A 23564-nucleotide genomic window follows, 5' to 3' on the forward strand; every position below is an offset into this window, starting at 1 on the left:
CTTTTTAATGTGCACTAGTAAACACCGGAGTTTTACACACACTGCGTATTAATGCATGTGCCTCACTGCACAGTTGGACACACCCTGGTCAAGCTTTTATGGAAGAGCCCACAAGCCACAGCAGTATAGCAAAAGAGGCTTAATCTTTATAAATTGGGGCCTTTTCTGTCTCTTTGCTAGCCTAGGTGGCTGAATACAAATTTGGGTGGGAGGGGGCAGAAAACACCTCTTGACATTTAAGGTTTTCTACTTGGGTATACTCTAGTCAATTCAAAACAAATTGCTTACTTTAATAAAAAAATTTTACCATTTTATAAAAAAAAATCAAATCACAACATGTTTAACTGTACTGGCTGTATTGTAATTAATATTTTGAGATAATTGTGATTTTGAGCTTAAATGATACATAAGATTGTCATTTTTGTATGTGTTTAAAAGACTACTATATCAAGATTAACATACTTTTTAGTTGAACTACATATTGATATAAATAAAACTGAATGAAGACATATTTACTACTTTATTAACATAGATCGTGAATGTACTTAACGATTTTTTTAAACCATAATGACCTTTATGGCTGCTTCATTTTATGTGCAAAGAAGTCCTATGAATCTATATTTTAAATTTACTGATCGGTGAAATTAGTTACTTTGTCAGTTAATTTGCAAATGCAAGCTGTATTTCTGTTTTATTTTATGTACTGATACTGAGTGTACAGAGTGACTAGAATGCATTTTGAAGATGCTTTCTATACAGACACAGAACACAGGGACTCCTTAGCGCTGTGCAGGGTGCAGCAGAGCCATTTTTAGGCTTTGGTGTACTCAACTTTTTCAGTATTTAAAAAGTGTTTTGAATAACATAAAAGTATCTTTATTGTATAAATAATAAAAGTCTCCTCATTGTAAAGTGTCTTTTGTTTACTATCAAAGCAGACGTCTTAGTGACAGAGTTGTAACATGAAAAGGGCATTTTTTTTTAAACCATAAACTTTGTAATCCAAATATTTGAAAAATGTAACTTTTATTAAGAACATGTATTTATCATTATTAGTATTGATTTTTTTCATAATATAAGCATGCCTTAATCATCCAAAAGCTATCTATCTACCTATCTATAATATAAAAATTGATATACATGCTATTTAATTGGCTGCTTAATAGAATCATATGGTTAAGTGTTATGATGACAGATAAACCTACCCCTGGTTATTTGATAAACAAAAATGTTTATATTTAATTTTTATTAAACTGAGTTTACTTTTGATGGATTCCCTTTAAGAGAACCCCTGCATGGCTCCAAGTTCCAGTTTTATCAGATTACAAGCAGTCTAGGCCAGGGCTCACCAGCTCATGCTTATAATCCTAGCACTTTGAGAGGCCAAGGTGAGAGGATTGCTTGACGCCAGGAGTTGTAACCAGCCTGAGCAAGAGCAAGACTCCATCTCCACTAAAAAGAAAAAATTAGACAGGTGTGGTGGTGCACACCTGCAGTCCCAAGTACTCAGGAATCTGAGGTAGGAGGATTGCTTGAGCCCAAGAGTTTGAGGTTGCTGTGAGCTATGATGACCCCATTGCACTCTAGCCCAGGCAGCAGAGTGAGTCCCTGTCTCAAAAAAATAAAATAAAATAAAAAGAAAGATTAAAAAAAAAAAGGTTTACAAGCAAACTTTAAAATTAAGGTGCTAGAAATAAGAAGACACGCAATGTTAGGTTAAAACACAGAGAGAATAGTTAGGAACACAAATAACTGCTTAGTGTTTAAACAAAGTACATTTCAAAATTTCTATGTGGTATATGTTACTGTTTTCTGTTGCTGTTATCTACAGAGTCACTAAGATAAGATCTTCAATACTTTAAGGAGCGAAAGGTATTTTTAAATGCTCACACTCTCATTGAAGGAAAAAATATGCAGATCCAATCTCTTTGTCTTAAAAAAGTACTAGATTATTATATGAAAACAATACCAAGACATCATTAAAAATATTGGCAAGTTTTAAATTCTACATTGTAAGAGCAGTTGTAACAACACACTCGCTATTTTCTCCAATAGAGAGAAAATGCTACGAATGCTATTCGTATCTTGAATAGCATTCCTGTGACATTAGCAATCCCCTTTACTTCATTACTGTTTTATCAGATGGAAAATGACAGCTAGGTTTTCCCCCGTGTTTTATGAAATCATTTTATCAGAATTGATAATGCCTGAGAGGTAGGAGAGAAACATTTTAACTAGATTAAAACAAGACAGTGACTGTTAAAACTTGTACTGAGAACAACCATATGATAAAAATCCTATCATGAGTAATGAAAGGTCTTATTCTTTAAATGCCAAAAAACAGTATTCAGTAAAATTAATTTCAATTTATATGTAAGTAAAAGGTAGACACTGAATAGTCATATTCAAGTCAACTGGTCACATTACATGGAATATAAAAAGAAATAAAAAACAGTTCTACAAAAATGCTATATTATAAAAACATTAAATCACATTAAATAAAAATTAACTTTTGAAGAAACTGCTTGCTATAAGAAAATGAAACTAAATGGGATAAAAACTATGTAAAACATTCATAACAAATTTATGAGCATGCTATGTGGAGCACATATCACATACAACACCCTCACAAAATGCTAAATAGTCATTAATGTAAAAATACTTAGTGGCAGAGAACACGGCGCAGGCCAGTTATACAAACGGCTAGGTGATACTAGGGACCTCTAAGATCAATGATAGCAATCATTGTTAAGATAATACTAAAACAAAATGTTACATTCTTTTAAGAATCAACATGACTAGCGTTAAGAAATGACTCCAACTTAAATAGGAATCCGGTCTCTCAGATATTCCAGTATAGCAGCTGTCCCTTTCATAAGTATGGCTGCTCGAGGGACGCGGAACGGATTTCCATCTAGTAGTAATGTTCTGAACAGAAGAGAGAAATTGAACTTAAAACATTTTCTGTTAGCAAGGTTTGTTTTCTACTTAATTTGCAATTTTATAAATAAAATTTGTATATTTTAAAATATTTTCACCTTTTCAAATCTGAGGATTTAAACAGAATTATGACTAAATAACCAAACATTAATTGAATATTTATTATGAGAAAGGTATTGTGCTAAGTAATTTTCATTCATTACCTCTTAATCCTATTGTCTTAACAATCCTATGATGTAGGTATCATTAAAATTACTATTACATAAATGAAGAAATACAAGCTTAGGGAAGTAAAAAAACTTAGATTAAAAAGCTACTCAGTTGGACATGTCAACTGAACTACCTTCTATCCAGCCTCTTTTCAATCTTATAATGACTATATACTAAATGGTCAAATTAGATTTAGACAAGTTTTTAAATGAATTAACTAACAAGTACTCATGCCAGGAACTATAATACATTTAATGTATCATTACCAGCCCCACCTTCTCCTCAAAACATTAACACACATCTGTCTTCTCCCTCCCTTGACCAGACAGATACACATTTTAAATTTACATGTTCTAAAATAAGATTTAAGGGCTTGTTTTGTTCCTTTAAATAATGAATGAAACATCTTCAATTAGAAGAGACTTTTACATTAATTTTTATAGCTTAAGTGTTTATGTGAGTAAAAGTCAAAGATTTGCACCAAATTATACAGTTGATCTAAACTATATCAAGTTTGAGTCACATAATAGGCACATTCTCAGCTGAGGTTGAACAAGGTCACGTTCTGCCTTCTTGGTTTGGCTTTCTTACTACAAACTAGGATCATTTCTGTGGTTCATTTAGTGTCACACTTTTCAATGTTTGTACTTCTTGTTGGTGATTTCCCTGTTTTAATGCCCCCATGTGTACTGTTAAAGTGCTGTCTAGTTTTCCTAAGCACAAATGTGCCTTATGGAAAAAATATATGTGTTAGGTAAGCTTTCTCCAAGCATGAATTAAGAGTTCTGTTGGCCATGATTTCAATGTTAATGAGTCAACAATAATATTTAAAAAGGCATCTTTATGCAGAAACACACATAAAATAAGGTTATGTATTGATTGGTTGATGACAATTGTGCGACTAGACTCCTACAGGCACTAACCCGCTACTTCTCCAAGATCAACCAATTCAGAGTTTACAGGACCATGTAGAACAAAACTACTGTAAACGAGAATCAACTGTATTTGTCTCCTGTGATTTACTAATAGGAGGTCCCAAAGCAGATGCCAGTGTTGCTCCAGTGAAGTAAAACATGCCAAAGCATTAATATACAGTTTTCAATAATTATTACTTCCAACACATTCTGTGTAATGGCTTGGCTTTCTGTTGCCATCACAAATTCCCTTTATAGTAACTTCTCAAGCACTTACTGGGCATTTACTATGTTCTACCAAGGTCTCCAACTTGTAGACCAGAGGCTGCACGCAGATTATGTAAGGATTGTTTTGTTTAACTGTGCTGTTGCATCTTATGAAAAGTATTTGCGAACCTTTCTTTTCTTTGCTCATAAGCTGTGGTTAATGTTTGTCTGATCAATCCATGGCCCAAGACAACTCGCCTTTGTCCAATGTGTGACAGAAAAGAAAAAAAGGTTGGACACCCCTGTCAGCCATCAGGGTAACTCTAAAGAATGAATCCAAGCATCCAGACAAAGCATGATGGGCAATCATACTGGGGATTAATTCCACTTGGAGAATAGGAAAGGCTGTCAAAGGCGACATGAGGTTGATTATTGATGAGAGCAGGGTGAAGGCATCTGAGGCTGAGGGAAGAACAAGCGAGGCTTGGAATGGAGTGTCAGGAGTGTGTAATCAGATTCCATATAACTTTATGTGCAAAGCTAAGGAGTGTAGATTTCCCTGACCTTTTTATGCAATAGAGTTTCAGGTTACAAACATACACAGTGGTAAGAAAAGCACCACTAGAAATAGTTACTATATACGTGTGTATGTGTGTATTGTGTTATGCCATATAAACCAAAGAAAAAATATATTTTGTAAAATTTGAAAAATGAAATTGGGAATCTGGATTTTGTTACCTATTATTTTTAAGAGGATATTAAATCTTTTATTTAAGTTTCCTACAAGTTTACTTCACCAAGAAAAACAAATCACTTCAACACATCAATCAAATAAATAGAACTCGACAGAATGGTGCCATTACCTTAAGTTCACACAATTGCCAAGTTCAGGTGGAATGTGGAGGAGGTCATTATTCTGAAGGTCCAGGGTGGTCAGATTTTCCATGGTCTTCATTTTCTGAGGGTCCACAAATCCAATCTGATTGTTACTAATCAGAACTGTTTCAAGTGTAAGGATACGATATAGAACTTCAGGCAGCACTTTGAACCTGTTTATGAACGGACAGAACACAGGATTATACCAGAATTAAAGATCAAAGTCATTCCTTAACAAAGACCATCTTAAAGTTGGTATCATGGAATAATGTTTTTAGTGTATGATACTTTATATTTGGCACAAGTTTTCAATTTTCCAGAAGATAAAAAAAAATGGGACTAATTTTGGAAACCTCAAAATAACATGTTTCAAACTGTTACAAACTGGACACCTTTTAACAGTTACTGCATGTTATATAAAATCAAAGAAAAATTAGAGTCAATTCTCTCCTGCTTTTCTGCTCATATTCAGGACAAGGATATCTCCTCCTAAAATCCTACATAAAATGTTTCAATGTAGGTATTCTTCCTTAGTTGATTTTTACTTCTGATGAAACAGAATAACTGCCAATATATGAAGTTAGAGATTTATAATTTGCTTTAACTGAGGCTTCCAAAATGTGTGCAGTGGGTTCTTTAAAAGCTGACAATCTAGGGCAGCGCTTGTGGCTCAAAGGAGTAGGGCGCCAATCCCATATGCCGGAGGTGGTGGGTTCAACCCGGCCCCAGCCAAAAAAAAAAAAAAAAAAAGCTGACAATCTAGCATAGACTGCTGACTTCCTTGTCCAAAGCAACCTTGAAATGCCACAAGACAGAAGGGAAGGCCGATGGCTTTCGAAGCAGTATTTGCAATTAACACCTTAGGGAACAGAGGCTGGTACAGTTTGTGTACCCTGGACAGAAAAGTGTACCCTGGACTAGGAAAAGACAAGGATGGCTTAAGAAGGGCTTTGGTTTTTTCCCTTCCCCAAATTACCTTTCATTTGCTGTCTTGACGTAAAAAGAGCAGCAGTGATGGCTAAATCCAAGACAGCCCTGACGTTCCATTGACAGCCAATACCAGAAGTACAGACAGACTAAACAGCTCTGAGACAGTAGCTCTATTTTTCTTGCCTCTCCCCAGCCCATAAACAAGGTGGTTATAAAATACATAGCTCACCTGTTAACACAGAAGTTAGGGCTAGCTTTTGCCACCTCCACAAAGACATGACTTGCAGTACAATTGATAGCTCAATTGACAACGCAAAACAAAAAAGTAGCTCAATTTACAAGTAAAAATTGGGAGAGACTTGAAAAGTGCATATATTTTTAAATAATGATAATGGTATAATTTGCATATGTAATGGAGCAGACAGAAGTTAAAATATGCAGTATTGTGACATCACTGTGCATTAGCTTCCCCATCTGTAAATGGGAGATAATAAGAGTACTGCACGTACACACGTGTTATGCATATGAGGAGCTCGGGCTACTTCCAGGCTTTCAGGAAAGGTTAGTTATTAATATTTTTATTAAATTAAATTACTACTAGAATCAATTTTCATCATATGAAATATCAAGACATCGTTGTTACAGCACAACTTCTGGAGTCAAGTAATCTAGCTTCAAATCCCAGATGCAGGCACACCTTAGGTTAAGTTATTTAACTTCTATTCCTTGATTTTAAATGGACATCGTAGCAGAACCTACCATGTCGGGTCTTTAAAAATGAGATAATCTGTGTACAGTACTTAGTACAGGGTCAGCAAATAAAAAGCTCTGTGTAAGACTTAGCTACTCAACTATAACATCTGCAGTATCTTGACTACAGAGTAAATCTTAAGTTCTATTCAGTGTTCACAGCTCTTCCAGGGCTGGCCCTGCCCACACACCGCCCTCACCTGTGACCTCTGCTCCTTCAGTGTTCACAGCTCTTTCAGGGCTGGCCCTGCCCACACGCCGCCCTTAGCCGTGACCTCTGCTCCTCAGCCTCCTCACTTCATGGTCCTCGGCACCCCGAGCACCTCGGAATCCCCCAGCACCCCATGCTCTCATGTCTCTGTGCCTCCACATGCTGTCTGTTCTAACCGGTGCCTCTCCCTGTGTATGTGGCAAATTAAACCCCAGATTCAATGCTTCCTCCTCCACCTTCAGGTCACCTCAGGCAACGCGCTTTCCCATGCCCTGTGCTTCCATTATAGCAAGTGTAATTATTTACTGGCATATTTGCCTTCCCACTAGCCTACAGGTTTCTCAGAGTGATAAAAAGGAACCCAAAACTGTTAGATATCAACTGTGAGAATTCTAAGAGAGCAACATCACTCTCAATTTTAAGTAGAACTAAGTGAAAATAAAATCTGGATATGGAAATAACATAAAAGTAAGGGGCCTTTTTGTTTATTTGGCTCTTTTAGTTGCTTTCTCTAAGAAAGACCTATATATTTTCCAGAGAAAGAATTACAATTATCTGTCTCTTACCTGTTAAAGGAAAGATTTATTGTTTGTAGTCTTATTAATGATTCCATTTCTTCAGGCAAAGAATTTAAAAAATTGTTCCTAAATCAGAAATCAAAACAGATGATTTATAAAATTTGAAGATTTTTACAAGTTTAATTTAAAATTACAACATTTAGCAGAAAAAAAATTACATAGATCAGCTAGTCATCTTGATCTGATCCACTAAGACTAAATTCTGAGAATTCTGAATTAGTCAGCTTCCTCAAACATTAGGTTAGTTCGCCAAATTCTAAAAATACCAATAAACAACCAATTGATAATGCAATCAACTCCTGTCATAGGTTTAATAGTGTTTACAAGGTAGCCATGGCAAAATAATCCCTTAATTCCTTCAGATTGGGTTCAGCAATACTTATTCCACATCTATAATACCACATGAAATATTGTATTGGTATTACATCTTTTATTATTATTGTCTTTTTTTTTTTTTGAGACAGAGTCTCCCTTTGTCACCTCAGACTTTTGGGCTCCAGTGATTGTCTTGCCTCAGACTCCAGTGTAGCTGGGACTAAAGACGCCCACCACAACACCTGGCTGTTTTTAGAAACAGGGTCTCGATCTTACTCAGGCTGGTCTCAAACTGGGGAGCTCAGGCAATCCACCTGCCTTGGCCTCCCAAGTGCTAGGATTATGGGCGTGAGCCACCATGCCCAGCCAATACATATGTCTTATACACAGAAATGAAATTCTACTCTGAGAATTGAAAAACTATTAAAAAAGTGAAACAGAAGTTAGACATTCTATATATTTAGAAACTTAGAGCTTTAAGCAAGTCCATTTCTGTTCTAAGTTTAGAATTTCAATTTATACAATGTCTTTTTTTTTTTTAGCTTACAGTGAAACATGGCAAGAAACTGAATCTCATTTTTTTTTGAGTGTTTATAGCAGCTTTCTTTCTTTTTTTTTTGTATTTTGCTAAACTTTTATTTATTTATTTTTCTTTTTTTTTTTATTAAATCATAGCTGTGTACATTGATATGATCATGGGGCATCATTCGCTAGCTTCACAGACCATTTACCAAGTTTCACATATACCCTTGTAAGATGCACTGCTGGTGTAATCCCACCAATCCCCTTCCCTCTACCCACCTTCCCCCTCTCTCCCCTCCCTTTCCCCCTTCCCCCTATTCTTAGGTTGTAACTGGGTTATAGCTTTCATGTGAAAACCCTAAAATTAGTCTCATAGTAGGGCTGAGTACATTGGGTACTTTCTCTTCCATTCTTGAGATACTATACTAAGAAGAATATGTTCCAGCTCCATCCATGTAAACATGAAAGAGGTAAAGTCTCCATCTTTCTTTAAGGCTGCATAATATTCCATGGTGTACATATACCACAATTCATTAATCCATTCGTGGATCGATGGGCACCTGGGCTTCTTCCATGACTTAGCAATTATGAATTGGGCTGCAATAAACATTCTGGTACAAATATCTTTGTTATGATGTGATTTTTGGTCTTCTGGGTACATGCCCAGTAGAGGGATTACAGGATTGAATGGCAGATCTATTTTTAGATCTCTATAAAAGAGTGTTCTCCATATCTCTTTCCAAAAGGAATGTATTAATTTGCATTCCCACCAGCAGTGTAGAAGTGTTCCCTTTTCTCCACATCCACGCCAACATCTCTGGTGTGGGATTTTGTGATATAGGCTAGTCTCACTGGAGTTAGATGGTATCTCAAAGTAGTTTTGATTTGCATTTCTCTGATGATTAAAGATGATGAGCATTTTTTCATGTCTGAAGACCGCATGCCTGTCTTCTTCAGAGAAGTTTCTCTTCAAATCCCTTGCCCAGCCTACGATGGGATCCCTTGTTCTATTCTTGCTAATGCATTTGAGTTCTCTGAGGATTCTGGTTATTAAACCTTTGTCGGAGACATAACCTGCAAATATCTTCTCCCATTCTGAGGGCTATTTGCTTGCTTTACTTACTGTGTTCTTGGCTGTGCAGAAGCTTTTTAGTTTGATCAAGTCCCAGTAGTGTATTTTTGAAGGTGCTTCAATCGCCCGGGGGGTCCTCCTCATAAAATACTCGCCCATCCCGATTTCTTCAAGGGTTTTCCCTGCACTCTCCTCTAGTATTTTTATAGTTTCATGTCTGAAGTTTAAATCTTTGATCCAGTGAGAGTCTATCTTAGTTAATGGTGAAAGGTGTGGGTCCAGTTTCAGTCTTCTGCAGGTTGCCAGCCAGTTCACCCAGCACCATTTGTTAAATAGGGAATCTTTTCCCCACTGAATGTTTTTAATTGGCTTGCCAAAGATTAAATAACGGTAAGTAGCTGGATTCATCTCTTGATTCTCTATTCTGTTCCAGACATCTACTTCTCTGTTTTTGTGCCAATACCATGCTGTTTTGATCACTATTGATTTGTAGTATAGTCTGAGGTCTGGTAGCGTAATTCCTCCTGCTTTGTTTTTATTTCTGAGTAATGTCTTGGCTATTCGAGGTTTTTTCTGATTCCCTATAAAACGAAGTATTGTTTTTTCCAGATCTTTAAAGTATGACAGTGGAGCTTTAATAGGGATTGCATTAAAATTATATATTTGCTTTGGGTAGTATAGACATTTTAACTATGTTGATTCTTCCCAGCCATGAGCATGGTATGTTTTTCCATTTGTTAATATTTTCAGCTATTTCTTTTCTTAGAGTTTCATAGTTCTCTTTATAGAGATCTTTCACGTCCTTTGTTAGATAAATTCCCAAATATTTCATCTTCTTTGGCACTACTGTGAATGGGATAGAGTCCTTAACTGTTGTTTCAACTTGACTGTTGTTGGTGTATATAAAGGCTACCGATTTATGAATGTTGATTTTGTAACCTGAGATGCTGCTGTATTCCTTGATCACTTCTAAGAGTTTTGTAGTAGAGTCCCTAGTGTTTTCCAGATATACTATCATATCATCCGCGAAGAGTGAAAGTTTGATCTCTTCTGACCCTATATGGATACCCTTGATCACCTTTTCTTCCCTAATTGCAGTGGCTAAAACTTCCATTACAATGTTAAAAAGCAATGGAGACAATGGGCAGCCTTGTCTGGTTCCTGATCTGAGTGGAAATGATTCCAATTTAACTCCATTCAATATAATCTCATTTACTGTTGGAAGGATCTGAGAGCAATGCTAGAAGAGAGATTAACAGGAAAAGAGAGGGATTTTAAAGGCAGTGTAACTACTAAGAATAGAAAATATTTGTGAGAAGATTATCCAACTAGATGACCACCTATTACAAATTAATGATTTTCTGTAAACCTAATTTTTGGGTTCAGAAGTCAAACCTAAAATGTCATACTTTCTACAGTACAACCTATACTTTTTTTCCCTGTACATTAATTATTGTCTGTATGAAGTTGTGTTAAATAACCCATTGCTAGTTTCTATTTATTGATATCAGAAATAAAAGCAGCTTTTGGTCACTTAATTAAAAACTTCCATGTATAGCTACAGACAGAGGCTAACAAACACATAAGTTTGGTTTTTTGTGTGTTTGTTTTGTTTCAGAGTCTCACTCCCTCGCCCTGGGTAGAGTGCTGTGGAGTCATAGCTCAGAGCAACCTCAGACTCTTAGGCTCAAGTCATCCTCTTGCCTCAGCTACAAGTGCCCACCCCAACACTAGCTATTTTTAGAGACAGGGTCTTGCTCTTGCTCAGGTTGGTCTCCAACTCCTGAGCCAGGCCTCTCAGAGCGCTATGATCACAGACGTGAGCCACTGCACCTGGCCCCCATACACAAGTTTGGACAAAAAGAAACAAGATAGCAGCAACCAGGATGTGGAGTCATTCCCTTTACTCCATTACTAATGAACTAAAATGTGGTTTTACGGTTTTGCCAATGTAACTGCCGCCCCAGAAGGAAGCGATCCTGCCTCCGACAGGGCAGGGCACTAGTGCACTTGCTCTCGTCTCTATGGGAAGAACAAATTCTCCAAGAGATGAAACTTCGTTATTTATGATTTGACTATTATTCGAACAAAGCAAAAGAACACCTATAATTTTTTTTTTTTTTTTTTAATACAGAGTCTTGCACTGTTGTCCTTGGCTGGAGTTCAGTAGCATCATCAAAGGAGAAGTTATATTTTAAACAATCTAGAAACAAACCTAGGAACTATATAAATACAGGAGAAGCCCAGGCAGTTGAGATGGATTTTACAGGTAGAATTTTTAAAGCCGAAGCAGATAAATGACTATCTAGCCCTGAGCTGTATATCATTAACCTTAAAGGGTGATTCTGTCACTTCAATTTGGACACATTTAAATTAAACTTCTTGTAACCTGTGCAGAGGCTGAAACACAGTTTCTTTCCTTTTTGTTGCCACTCATAGTTTCTTTTTCTTTGTTTCTGGCATTATATGTTTAATATAGTGTTTTGAAATCAAGCAGGTTCGTTACAGAGGAGCCACGCTAACTGCTGTGCCAGAAGGGGCTATCCCACTTTTATACAAATTTACTTTCAGGAAACAATATGAAGGAAATACTTTCCATGTGGTATTTGTAATCTTACTTAGAATGGGTTAATGTTTTAAATAATTTTGTCTTATCACTTAACTTGTAAATGTCTAATTATAATGATAAATGTCTAGTTAACACCTAATATTTCTAATGTTTTCTAAATACTTAAATTTCTCCTAAAATACTGCTAATAAACCAAGACTAGTTTCCATACTTACCCAGAAAATACAAGGCGGCAAAAGTTAAGTAAAACTCGAAGACAAGTTATAATTGTTTTAAAAGGCAAGCAATGGTATCAATAAATACCTGAGATCCAAAAATGTCAGTTTTTGAAGCATACAAAACTCCAAGGACACAAAGGAAAGCTTATTAAAACTGAGATTAACATCAGAAACCATTTCCTTTAGTTCAATAATCCTGAAACACAAGAAACAGAAGTTTGTACTTTAAAATAACGAAAAGAGTGGAATTGGAATATTCCTAATACAAAGAAATAAGAAATGCTTGAGCTAATGGATGCCTCAGTTACGCTGATTTCATTACTACACACTGTATGCCTGTATCAAAACACCACATGCATCCTATAAATATATACAACAATTAGTACCCATGATAAATATAAAAACTGCTTCTAAAAAGTAAGAAAAAGTAACAATATATTTTATTTATTTCCATAACCAACCTTACATTTATACCTAAATTAGATTTTAAAAGTATTGTTTACAAATACTTGTCTTACAAGTATTTAAGACAAATAAACCAGTCAACATACAAATTATACATATAATACCAAATGAGGAATAGTTTGAAATAAAATATGCCATGAAGTTAACATAATAAATCAGTGATAGGACTTTAACTAGTATGTCCTTTTATGTAGTTCAAAATTGTATGAATACATACTATTTTTATAACCAAAAAATATAGTGAAAAATGTGAATTGTGATTAAAAATATAAGAAAGTGGGGGTGGCACCTGTGGCTCAGTGGGTAAGTGCTGGCCCCATATACCAAGGGTGGCAGGTTCAAACCCTGCACCAGCCAAACTGCAACAAAAAAACAGCCGGGCGTTGTGGCGGGCGCCTGTAGTCCCAGCTACTCGGGAGGCTGAGGCAAGAGAATCACCTAAGCCCAGGAGTTGGAGGTTATTGTGAGCTGTGTGATGCCAGGACACTCTACAGAGGGCGATAAAGTGAGACTCTGTCTCTACAAAAAATAAATAAATAAATAAAAAGATATATATTAAAAAATAAAAATATAAGAAAGTGGGAAAATGCTTATACTTTTACTATCTTTCTTCTTTAGATTGCTAAGTTACTCAGAATGTAATATAATACCAGGTAGCTATGGTAACAGAACACCATTGTTTTGCATGAGAAGAACCAGATTGTGGGATAAAATAGGGAAGTAAATAATAAGACAATATCTCTTAACTCTCTCCATCTTTATTCCTAAGTAACTTGTTTGATCCAGGACACCTTGTTTTTTTTTCTTTGTAGTTTTTGGCAGGGGCTGGGTTTGAACCTACCACTTCTGGTATATGGAGCCAGCGCCCTACTCCTTGAGCCACAGGTGCTGCCCTGATCCAAGACACTTTCAAAGCAAACCTATCCTATCTGAGAGCACCTCTAAATGCTCAACTATTCTATCAAATACCCTCTCAGCCCTTCCCACAAGAGAGAACCAGGAGATAGACTATACTTCTTTTGCAAAGGAGTCTCAAAAATTGTCATCTTTTAAGATCTGCATTGCCCAAACACTGTGCTATAAAATAGAGAACAAATTATAGCTTGTCTGACTTTAAAAAAATGTTTGAACATCTAAAAAAACATTTTTGCAATCAGATGAAAGCCACTCTAGGTGCTCGATACATCACCGCCCTGCACATCATCCTCTTTTTCTAAGTGTTGAAGTGCTCACTAAGCACTGCTGCAACGCCATATGTGGGTTATGTCATCTAACTTAATCCTTACAAATAGGTGCTGTTAGTGTCCCTACCTCAGAGGCCAGGGAATTAAGAGCAGCTACGCAACCTGTCCAACACATCTGAGAGGTAGTACAAGCAAGCATTTCAATGTAGTGTTCAAGTTCCTCAAGTACTCTATCCTGTCTAACATGTGGCTGTTTTTAATTCCTTTTAATTCGAAAGTTATCTGTCAGTTTTCTTTGGGTATATAGTTTCTTGGTACATAACAAATATTTTAAAATTTTTAATAATATACTAAACTAATTTTCTTTCATAACCTAAAGATTTTACTATAGTTAACAACAACAAAATGTAGTAAGCAGTGTAAAATATATATAATGTAAGTGACTTTTAATGACTACAAGTGAAGAATCATTTTCTGGGAGGAAAATATTAACAGGCTTCAGGCAATTTTGCTTTAATTATGAGTGGAGAAATTCAGTGGCTTAGCAATTCATTAACATAAAGCCCTAAATGAAAAGTCCTATGACTCTACATGGACCTAGTGTGGGATGAATGCCTAACACTTCACTCTAACATTTTATTATATGGGAAAATTAATTTAGCACTTTTAATAATTCTAATACCTCTTTTCCTTAAGTTTAAAATGTAAAAGAGGCCAGATGCTGTGGCTTGCACCCATAATCTTAGCACTTTGCAAGGCCAAAGCAGGAGGATTGCTGGAAGCCAGGAATTTGAGACCAGTCTGGGCAAGAGTAAAACCTCATCTCTATAAAAAATAGAAAAATTAGCCAGGTGTTGTGGCAGGTAATTGTAGTCTCAGCTACCCAGGAGGCTAAGATGGCAGGATCACTTGAGCCCAGGAGTTTGAGGTTGCAGTGAGCTAATGATGATGCCATGCACTCCAGCCTGGGCAACAGAGTAAGACCCTATCTCACAAAAAAAAAAAAAGGACTAAAAGAAAAAAACCCATTTTATTTTAAAAACATCTCTAAACCTCTCAGAACAAATGATAAAAGTGTTTCTGGAAATACTAATGATATTTTACTAAATCCCTCCAATATTAACAATGCAAAATATCTTCCATATACTTTCTAATTAAAAAACTATGAAAAATAATTTTTCTTGCAACTAAGACGAGAATATAACTAAGAACAAGTCACTGCCTAATAGCAACAGCATCATGAATAGTTCTTACCTTTTTGGAATATCACACAGCTGATTCTTACTAAAGTTAACAGTAGTGATGATGTTGCTCTTTACTGCATCAAAAACTTCATCAGGAATCAAAGTTGTTTGCTTATCGCTAAATGAAAAATGATTTTAAAAAATGAATCATTCTTAGTAGTCCAGAAAAATATGATTATTACCGTTCATTTATAAAGGCCTTTTAATATTTAAAAAATTTTTCAAAGCAGTTGATTTTCAAGTTTTATAAAACCTGCCACAAAATTCTACGAACTCACAAAATGGTTACTGTCAGGAGTCAGACATCTTGTCCTATAACACAGTCTGCTACACCTTCTGGACACTCGTAGCCTCAAGGTGAATAAAAACAGGATACCTAACCCTATACCGTTACTCTAGGGTACCTATAAATCATATGGGAAATGGAGAGTGCATTCTTCTACCTCTGTCATTTTAAAAGCTAGTTGTTGCCTCTCTTCTTAAAAATCTATTAAAATTTGGGGTTATCTGTCATCTTATATACTTTACTGCAAAGTAACAATCATTTTTAGGAGTTCAGTATTATACTAAACTAGCCCTACTTTGGTAACCTAAATCAATTTCTCTCTCCTTTGGTGTGTGATGAGGTAATGCAATGAACAGAGACTAAACTATCCCGAGCTCTATCATTCATGATTTTGTAATTTACCTTCCTTGAACCTCAGTTTTGTAAAATTACCATTTGAAGAGCTGTTCATTGTTACATGTGCCATATCTTTTCAAATGTATATATAAATAAATTTCCTTTTAATTAAAATTTTCAGTAAAATAGAAATTTAATCTTAAATGAAAGTGTAGTAACTCCCCATTATCTAGGGGAATACATTCCAAGACCCCCAATGGATGCCTGAAATTGCAGATAGTACTGAACTCTATATAGTATATACCACAAAACCTCCACAGTTGACCATCTCCCTACATTGACCACCTCGTTAGGTTGACTTGATTTTCTTTTTTTCTAAATTTCAGACTAATATGAGGGCACATACCATTAGGTTACACAGTTTGCTTTTATAAGGTTACAGTCCAGGTTATAGTGGGTCCTTTTCCCAGAGGTGTGCAACATCCCCGTACACTGCACCCAGTGTGTGGGAACTGACTCCCCTCCCCACCCGCCTGCATTTAATTGAGTTTTTCTCTGTTAGTAAGCTTTCACCTCACCAGGTTTTTTTGTAATGGCTGTTATTCTGGGTCAAGTACATCGACATATTCTTCCTCACCAATTTTCCTTTTTCTGAAGGGTTTTTTCCTATTAAGTTTCCCATGTGTTTGGCAGTGTTTAAAAAAATAAATTACATACCTGTAGTCTAATGTTTTTAGTGTGACGATGGCGTGTATGTTGACCCGGGACTCACTTGGCAGTGTCATTGCAGTCTCAGTGACAGAGTCACTCTGGCTAGATCCATCATCTGGCAAAAGAAAATTTATATAAAACTAATATTTACACTGAAAAGTCATTTTAAAATTCTTGTTAATATGTAAAACTAATGTACATGACTTCTAGATATTACTGGAGAAAATGCTTTTAGTCATATGCTTTATTTCCAATAACTCAAATTTCAGTCTTGAATTTTATATTCAATTGGCAGAAAACAGATAATGTCAGGTGTCCTCAAACTTTTTAAACAGGGGGCCAGTTCACTGTCCCTCAGACCGTTGGAGGGCCGGACTATAGTTTAAAAAAAAAAAAACTATGAACAAATTCCTATGCACACTGCACATATCTTATTTTGAAGTAAAAAAAAAACGGGAACAAATACAATTACACTGCCTCATGTGGCCCACAGACCGTAGTTTGAGGACCCCTGGATGATGTTATTATAGTATGGTTTCAAAACCTTTTAATAATACAAGGTCTCAGATGAAACAATGACAAGAAATCCTTCCTCTTAAGCAAAATTATATGACCCAGTAGAAGAAATCTGGTCACAAAGGAAAAAGATTATTTCCCTCAAATATCTACCAAGTATGTGTATGCCTATTTTTTCAGCTTAAGATTCAATGAAGCAGATTATCCCCAGTCACTTAAAATCTGTCAATTTTCATAATCAAGTCAGCTTTTGGTAAATTTTATCTGTTAAAGCAGTTAAGCTTTTTCCTTAATAGACACAAGACTTTCTTTTTATAGGTTATGTTCCTAACATGCATGCATACTCAGACAGTCACACACTATCAACCATCTTACTAATCTCCACTGCGATTGCATGGTATTAAAAAAAAAAAATACACCCCTAAAGAAAAGGCTTTGTGATTGTTTGTGCAATAAAGGCTTGAACAATATAGAAAGAAGTTAAATAAGTCTACTAATTTTCAACAATGTGAAAATGGCTCCAGAATTCATATGTAAGAGTAGAAGGCATGCCAAAAGAAAACAAAGAATTAGTGTTAGAGTATCTCTGATATTGCTTCAGCCCAGTAGGCAGTCAATAACTATTTGTTAAATATTACTATGTATATTTCTCTCATATTGAGCTCATCGGTTATTTGTCAATGATTAAACTATCATTTATTTCCCAAGCAAATATGACGCAAATACTTTATTCATAATATAGCAAAGATAAATGACAGACTATCAAATAGAAATAAAAGACATCAAGGGAAATAATACCAACGCAATGCTTTGGTATTTAGAAGTTCCTCAGCAGTTTGGTGATGTTATTTTAAAGAATATATAATAAACTGCCAAAATGACATTAGCAGAGAGACAGTACTAAACCAACAACAAAACCCCATATAATTTTTAAATATGTATGTATACTACCACGACTATACATTGAGTTAGGATATTCTGAACAATTTCCAAAAAGCTCCTTTCAATAATCAGTTCAAGGAGTCCATCAAGAGGGAGATAATTTTCTCTAGGGAGAGGACTGTATGAGTGAGATTTATTTTCATCATATATCTTTACATATTGGTTAATTTTTTTTACCATGTGCACTTACTGCTTCAATTTAAAAACCCTAGATAATAAAGAAAATCAAAATTTCAAGTTGAAAAGGCCCACTAAGTGCCAAATGCAATAAATAAATAAAAGTAGAACCACACCAAAGCACACAGCGTATCTCAAAGGTTACCCCCAAAGTCGCCATACACAGGGAAAATGAGAAAGTATAGCTAAGTTTATCTTTATTTGCAAAATACGCATTACAAAATTTAACAAAGAGGGGGCCAATACATGAAGAGTATTTTGTAAAAATACAGTGCTCGGCTAGGCTATGCACACCAACAGAGTTGTTGAGCCACGTCGTTGTGGAGCAGTTTGTTACTCAGCAACACACTGGTACTCGGTTTTTGCTTAATGCTTTAGTTCATGCTGCCATGACAGAAATGAAATAAAAGCTAGGATATATCACACTTTCAGTGAATTATTAACAATTATTTTCATTTTTGGTACATGTTAATACTAAATTACATATCCTGAAAAGTGTGTTTGCCTTTATTATTTTCGGAATTTAACAAAACTATGCATGGACACTCATATACCTTGATATATTTAACCATCAAGATTTCTCCTTTTTCAAAGTGAAAGTACTAAGTGCTCACTGAATCTTTTTTATATTTTCTAACTGATAGGCATTTTGTTAAAAAATTCAAAGAGATTACAGATAGAATATCATTATTGGCAGTTTAAAGATGTTTTTATCACTTCAGTGTATACATGGCCTGCAGGAATTAAGAATGAGAGCCACACTTGCCAGAGACTATTTCTTCCATATATTTATGTTCAAGTACATTTAATTTATGTACTATTAATACTTCATCCCTTTTCATGAATTCTTCAAAATATAGTAGAAAATTAAAAAGTACCTTTGATCTTGCTTCGTAAATATTTTAGGACTTCTTGGGTTCCTTTCTAAAAGGGTGAAGACAAAGATATTCACCAAGACATATCTTGTAGTTTTATAAATCAGTATATGTTTATGTCTGAATTTAAATTTAAAAACAAAGAACTGAATTCTAAATATACTTACATTTATAATTTCTCTTCTAATGGTTCTTAAAGGATTTCCTTCTAGTGCAAGGAATTTCAAATGAAGGTTTCCCAATGAATAAGGCAGACTACAAAAGATTAAATTGATTTCAAGGGAAACATTAAATACAAGTATAATCCAACCAAATAGTTGACTATAAATCTAACAAAAATAACAAACAATACATGATATAATAGTCTCAAAGACGAGCCAAGTCATGAATGGAGGCCTAAAATATTTTCCCCATCTAGTATTTTACAATACTAAGTATGTAATAGACCAGATTTGTTTCCAAAATTGTCATATTGAGATTGCTACCCTGTTTTCCCGAAAATAAGACAGTGTTTTATTTTAAGGTATGCTCCCAAAGATGCGCTAGGTCTTATTTTCAGGGGACGTCTTATCTTTCCTGTAAGTAGGTCTTATTTTCGGAGGATGTCTTATTTTCGGGGAAACGGGGTAAAAAAAAAGAATGAGGTATAAAACATGTTAAATTGTGTCCAGTGCCAAAAAGTAAACGTTAAAATATAAATGTGAATGCAACAGTGATTCAACATAACCATCTTCACTGACACTAAATGCAATTTTACACTTCGAGCATAAAAAGATGACAAATAAAAAGAAAAAAATAATTTTTTATCACCAGTTCATGTTTTCATTCAATAAGGAAAGTCATTTTTATCTTTAGCACACAAAAAGATAAAATATTTAATCTCAAAATTTATTAAGGATCTGGCTCGGCGCCTATAGCTCAGCGGTTAGGACACTGGGCACATACACCTGGGCTGGCAGGTTTGAACCCAGCCCTGGCCTGCCCAACAACAATGACAATTACAACAAAAAATAGCCAGATGTTGTAGCAGGCCTCTGTAGTTCCAGCTACTTGAGAGGCTGAGGCAAGAGAATCACTTCAGCCTGAGAGTTTGAGGTTGCTGTGAGCTGTGACGCCATAACACTCTACCAAGGGCGACATAGTAAGACTCTTGTCTAAAAAAAATATATAAAAAAAATTTATTAAGGATCTACAAAATACTAGACATTAATTGGTATAGAGATATCAAGATTCCTTCCTCTAGATCTCAACTGAACAAAGGAAAAAAAAAACACATATACAGCTAATGATAACCCAATAAGTAAGAATTATCTTATGTTGCTCATGAGAATTTAACAGTACAACCACTTTGGAAAACAGAGTCTTTTAAAACATACATACACTCACCATACAACTAAGCAAACCCACTCCTACAAGTGAGTATTTACCCAAGAGAAATGAAAATAATGTCCACCCAGACACCTGCACACAGATATTCACAATAGAAAAAAGCTGAAAACACCATCCACCAACTAACCAACAAAGAAAGGAATGAACTGTGGTGTATCTGTACAATGGAATAACACTCAGCTATAAAAATGAATTAACTGATCCACATAACCACATCAGTAAACTGCCTAAAACAAAATGAAGAATGAGTCAATATGTTTATTAAGGTTTAGTGTAGTCAGAAACCAAGACACCCATAACAGTGAAAGAAGAGAATAAAGTGTGATGACAAGACATCCTTGAAAATTAGGCTAAAAACTCTGGACTTTATCTTACAAGACAGTGGTTCCCAATTTCTAGTTGAAGATCGAAGCACTAAGAAACAAAAACACGTTTTAGGGTCTCACTGTTAAAGATTCTGACTCATTGGTGCCTCAGTCTGTATTTTTCTCTTTACTGTTTCTCAAATGATCCTGATGCGTATCTGTATTTGGGAAACAGCTGCAATGGCAATGAAGAACCATCAACGCTTCTTTGAATAAAAGAATGACCTGATAGTTAGTAGCTTATAAAAACTATTCTAGGGCTGCACCTGTGGCTCAAAGGAGTAGGGCACTGGCCCCATATGCCGGAGGTGGCAGGTTCAAACCCAGTCCCGGCCAAAAACTGCAAAAAAAAAGAAAAAAACTATTCTAGTAGCTTGTTGGAGATCAACATTTTAGTTAGAGAAGATTCTGAAGGGGTGCAAAATAACTCAAATTATCTACTATCTATAAAGTACAGGATTAAGGGAAAGGGGGAAAAAACTAATATTTACTAAATGCTATTATGTTCTAGGTTCTTTATATCTAGAGCTCTGGGGAAAGGATATTATATCAGAAATATTTATACTAATTAGTTATTTAATCGAGATTTAGTTTGGTTTTAAATGTTTGCTTTCCACTGCTTTCATGCAATACACAATAAAACTACCATGGAGAAAAAATTATGTCAATATTTATGAGAGGCAAGACAATTTTATTCATTACTTGTAGGATGAAACTCTTTCAGGCATATAAAGCCACTTAATTTTTTAAAATATTTCTTAAAAAATACACGACAGAACAAAATCTGCTTTGTCTAACTTTCATCCTTTTGTAAATACATCCCATCTTTCCAGCACCCAAGCTCAAAACCTCACACACTGAATTGACATATAATCCTGGGTAAGTCTGAGGCTTATTCTTTCTATCTATGAAGTAATTCCACTTCTAATCCTATGGTTCTGTAACTTTTTATGATTCTTGGCTCACTATCCTCCTCCTCCCCATCTTCAACACAGCAATCAGCTGCTACACAGAACTCACACCTACTTGTCACATGGTTCCCATCTGCCCTCTTTCTATCCCCATTGCCACCACTCATCAAGTTTCCCTTACACAAGAGAAAAATTTCCACAGTTATCAATACAGTGAATTAGATACGTACAGCAAGTGCTTCTCGCTTACTAGATTAATTTAGTAGGGTTTTATTTAGATTTCCCACATGTAAATCTACTCCTATTTATTTTTTTAAAATAAGGTTATGATCAAACTACATCTTTTCATAATTTTTAAATAGCTCCCTATCTTCTAACTAATGAAAACTAACTCTTCAAAGGCATTTAAAGGCTCTCTTTCACAAGGCCTAACCTTATTTTCCAAGCCCTGAATTCTCACAGCTCCCACCTAGTACCCTATTCAGAATTCCCAAAGCTTTGTACTATTTCCCTCTGCCTAGAGAGTCATTCTCACTACCTTAAATGTGCACTAGAAAATCTTAGCATTATGGTGGGACTAGGGCATGACTCTGAACGTGGAGGTGTTCTTAAATGCTGTGTTCTAGGCAATTAACTTGCCTCACCCTAATTATAATCTTGAAGATCATCTTTAAAAAGTTACTTCTATGAAGTCTGCTTGAATTCCTCTCAGTAAATGGCGATTCTTATAAATCCTTTAAGTCCCCAAAGCATTTTACATCTCTTACGGCTTTGCATTCATTTAACAAATTCAACAAATATTTATCTGTCACCTTCTTCAAGACGAGGCACTGATCTTAAAGTTGGATATAGAATAGTGCACAAAATAGATAAAAATCCAGTGTTCCTGGAGTTTAGTCCCAGTGGGTGATCATATCCTATAAATACATCTGCTTCTGTTAGCATATCAAGCTCACTGCCAAGAAAATGAGGTTAATCTTTGTGTATCTGCACATAATCCCTGCTTAGTCAAATTTCGTGAATTCAAGAAAAAAACTTCTCAAGCTTTTTACAAATATTTTAATTTATGAATTATTACACACAATCACATGTAAATATAATTTCTATTCATTTGATCTTAAAACTTACCTACTAATATCATTGTTGCTTAGGTCAAGCCTTTCCAAAGACTGTAATAGTGTAATTTCATCTGGAACAGATTTCAACTTGTTATCCCTCAGGTCTAGCACAAGGATAGAATTCAGATGCTTCAGATGCTCTGCCTGTAACACTTCAATCTGGTTTTCACCCACGTGCAATTCCTACAAAACCAGAGATCAGGTGATGTGTATTTCTGTATTCAATTTTACACTAAATTATGAACATAATAAAATTAATTTCAAATTATTGAAAAACTCATAGGAAAAAATGTAAGTTTCTAATCATCGTGGGTTTTAAATTTTTAATTACATTTAAGCTATTTTACAACTAAAGGAAAATACCAAGAGAGAAAACTTTCAAAAGTTCTCGGGTAATTTAAAAATAATTAAAGCTTTAATCTGACAGAAATAGCAAGTTTACAAAACCAGAGCAGAGAAATGATTTAGTAATTCCATTTATAGAATTAATAAAAATACAAATCTAAAACTATACTGATGAAAAATTAGTTTCAAAACAAAGCAATATCAGTTTTAAAAAGTTATTTATGTATAGAGTTGACCCTTGTACAACATCAATTTGAACCATGCATGTGTTCTTATATACAAATTGTTTTCAATAAAAATGTTAGAAGTTTTTAGAGATTCGTGACAATTTGAAAAACTCACAGATGAACTACATAACCTAGAAATATTTTTTTAAATTAAGAAAAAG

The 23564-nt window shown here is 35.1% G+C and overlaps 1 protein-coding gene across 1 annotated transcript in view; it reads right to left on the bottom strand.

Annotated features, from left to right (window-relative positions):
- Positions 1 to 2080: 2080 nt before the first annotated feature.
- Positions 2081 to 23564, bottom strand: part of LRRC40 (leucine rich repeat containing 40) — a 35304-nt gene continuing 13820 nt past the window's right edge. Inside the window, exons 7-15 of the mRNA XM_053590332.1 lie at positions 22842 to 23014; positions 19216 to 19303; positions 19052 to 19097; positions 16545 to 16653; positions 15216 to 15323; positions 12398 to 12508; positions 7605 to 7682; positions 5135 to 5320; positions 2081 to 2928 (exon numbers count right to left, since the gene is read on the bottom strand). Coding sequence (XP_053446307.1) covers positions 2823 to 2928; positions 5135 to 5320; positions 7605 to 7682; positions 12398 to 12508; positions 15216 to 15323; positions 16545 to 16653; positions 19052 to 19097; positions 19216 to 19303; positions 22842 to 23014 — 1005 coding nt within the window. The 3' untranslated portion in view covers positions 2081 to 2822. The remainder of the gene's footprint in view (positions 2929 to 5134; positions 5321 to 7604; positions 7683 to 12397; positions 12509 to 15215; positions 15324 to 16544; positions 16654 to 19051; positions 19098 to 19215; positions 19304 to 22841; positions 23015 to 23564) is intronic.

This window comes from Nycticebus coucang, chromosome 5 (assembly GCF_027406575.1).
Source record: "Nycticebus coucang isolate mNycCou1 chromosome 5, mNycCou1.pri, whole genome shotgun sequence".
NCBI classification, from domain to species: Eukaryota; Metazoa; Chordata; class Mammalia; order Primates; family Lorisidae; genus Nycticebus; species Nycticebus coucang.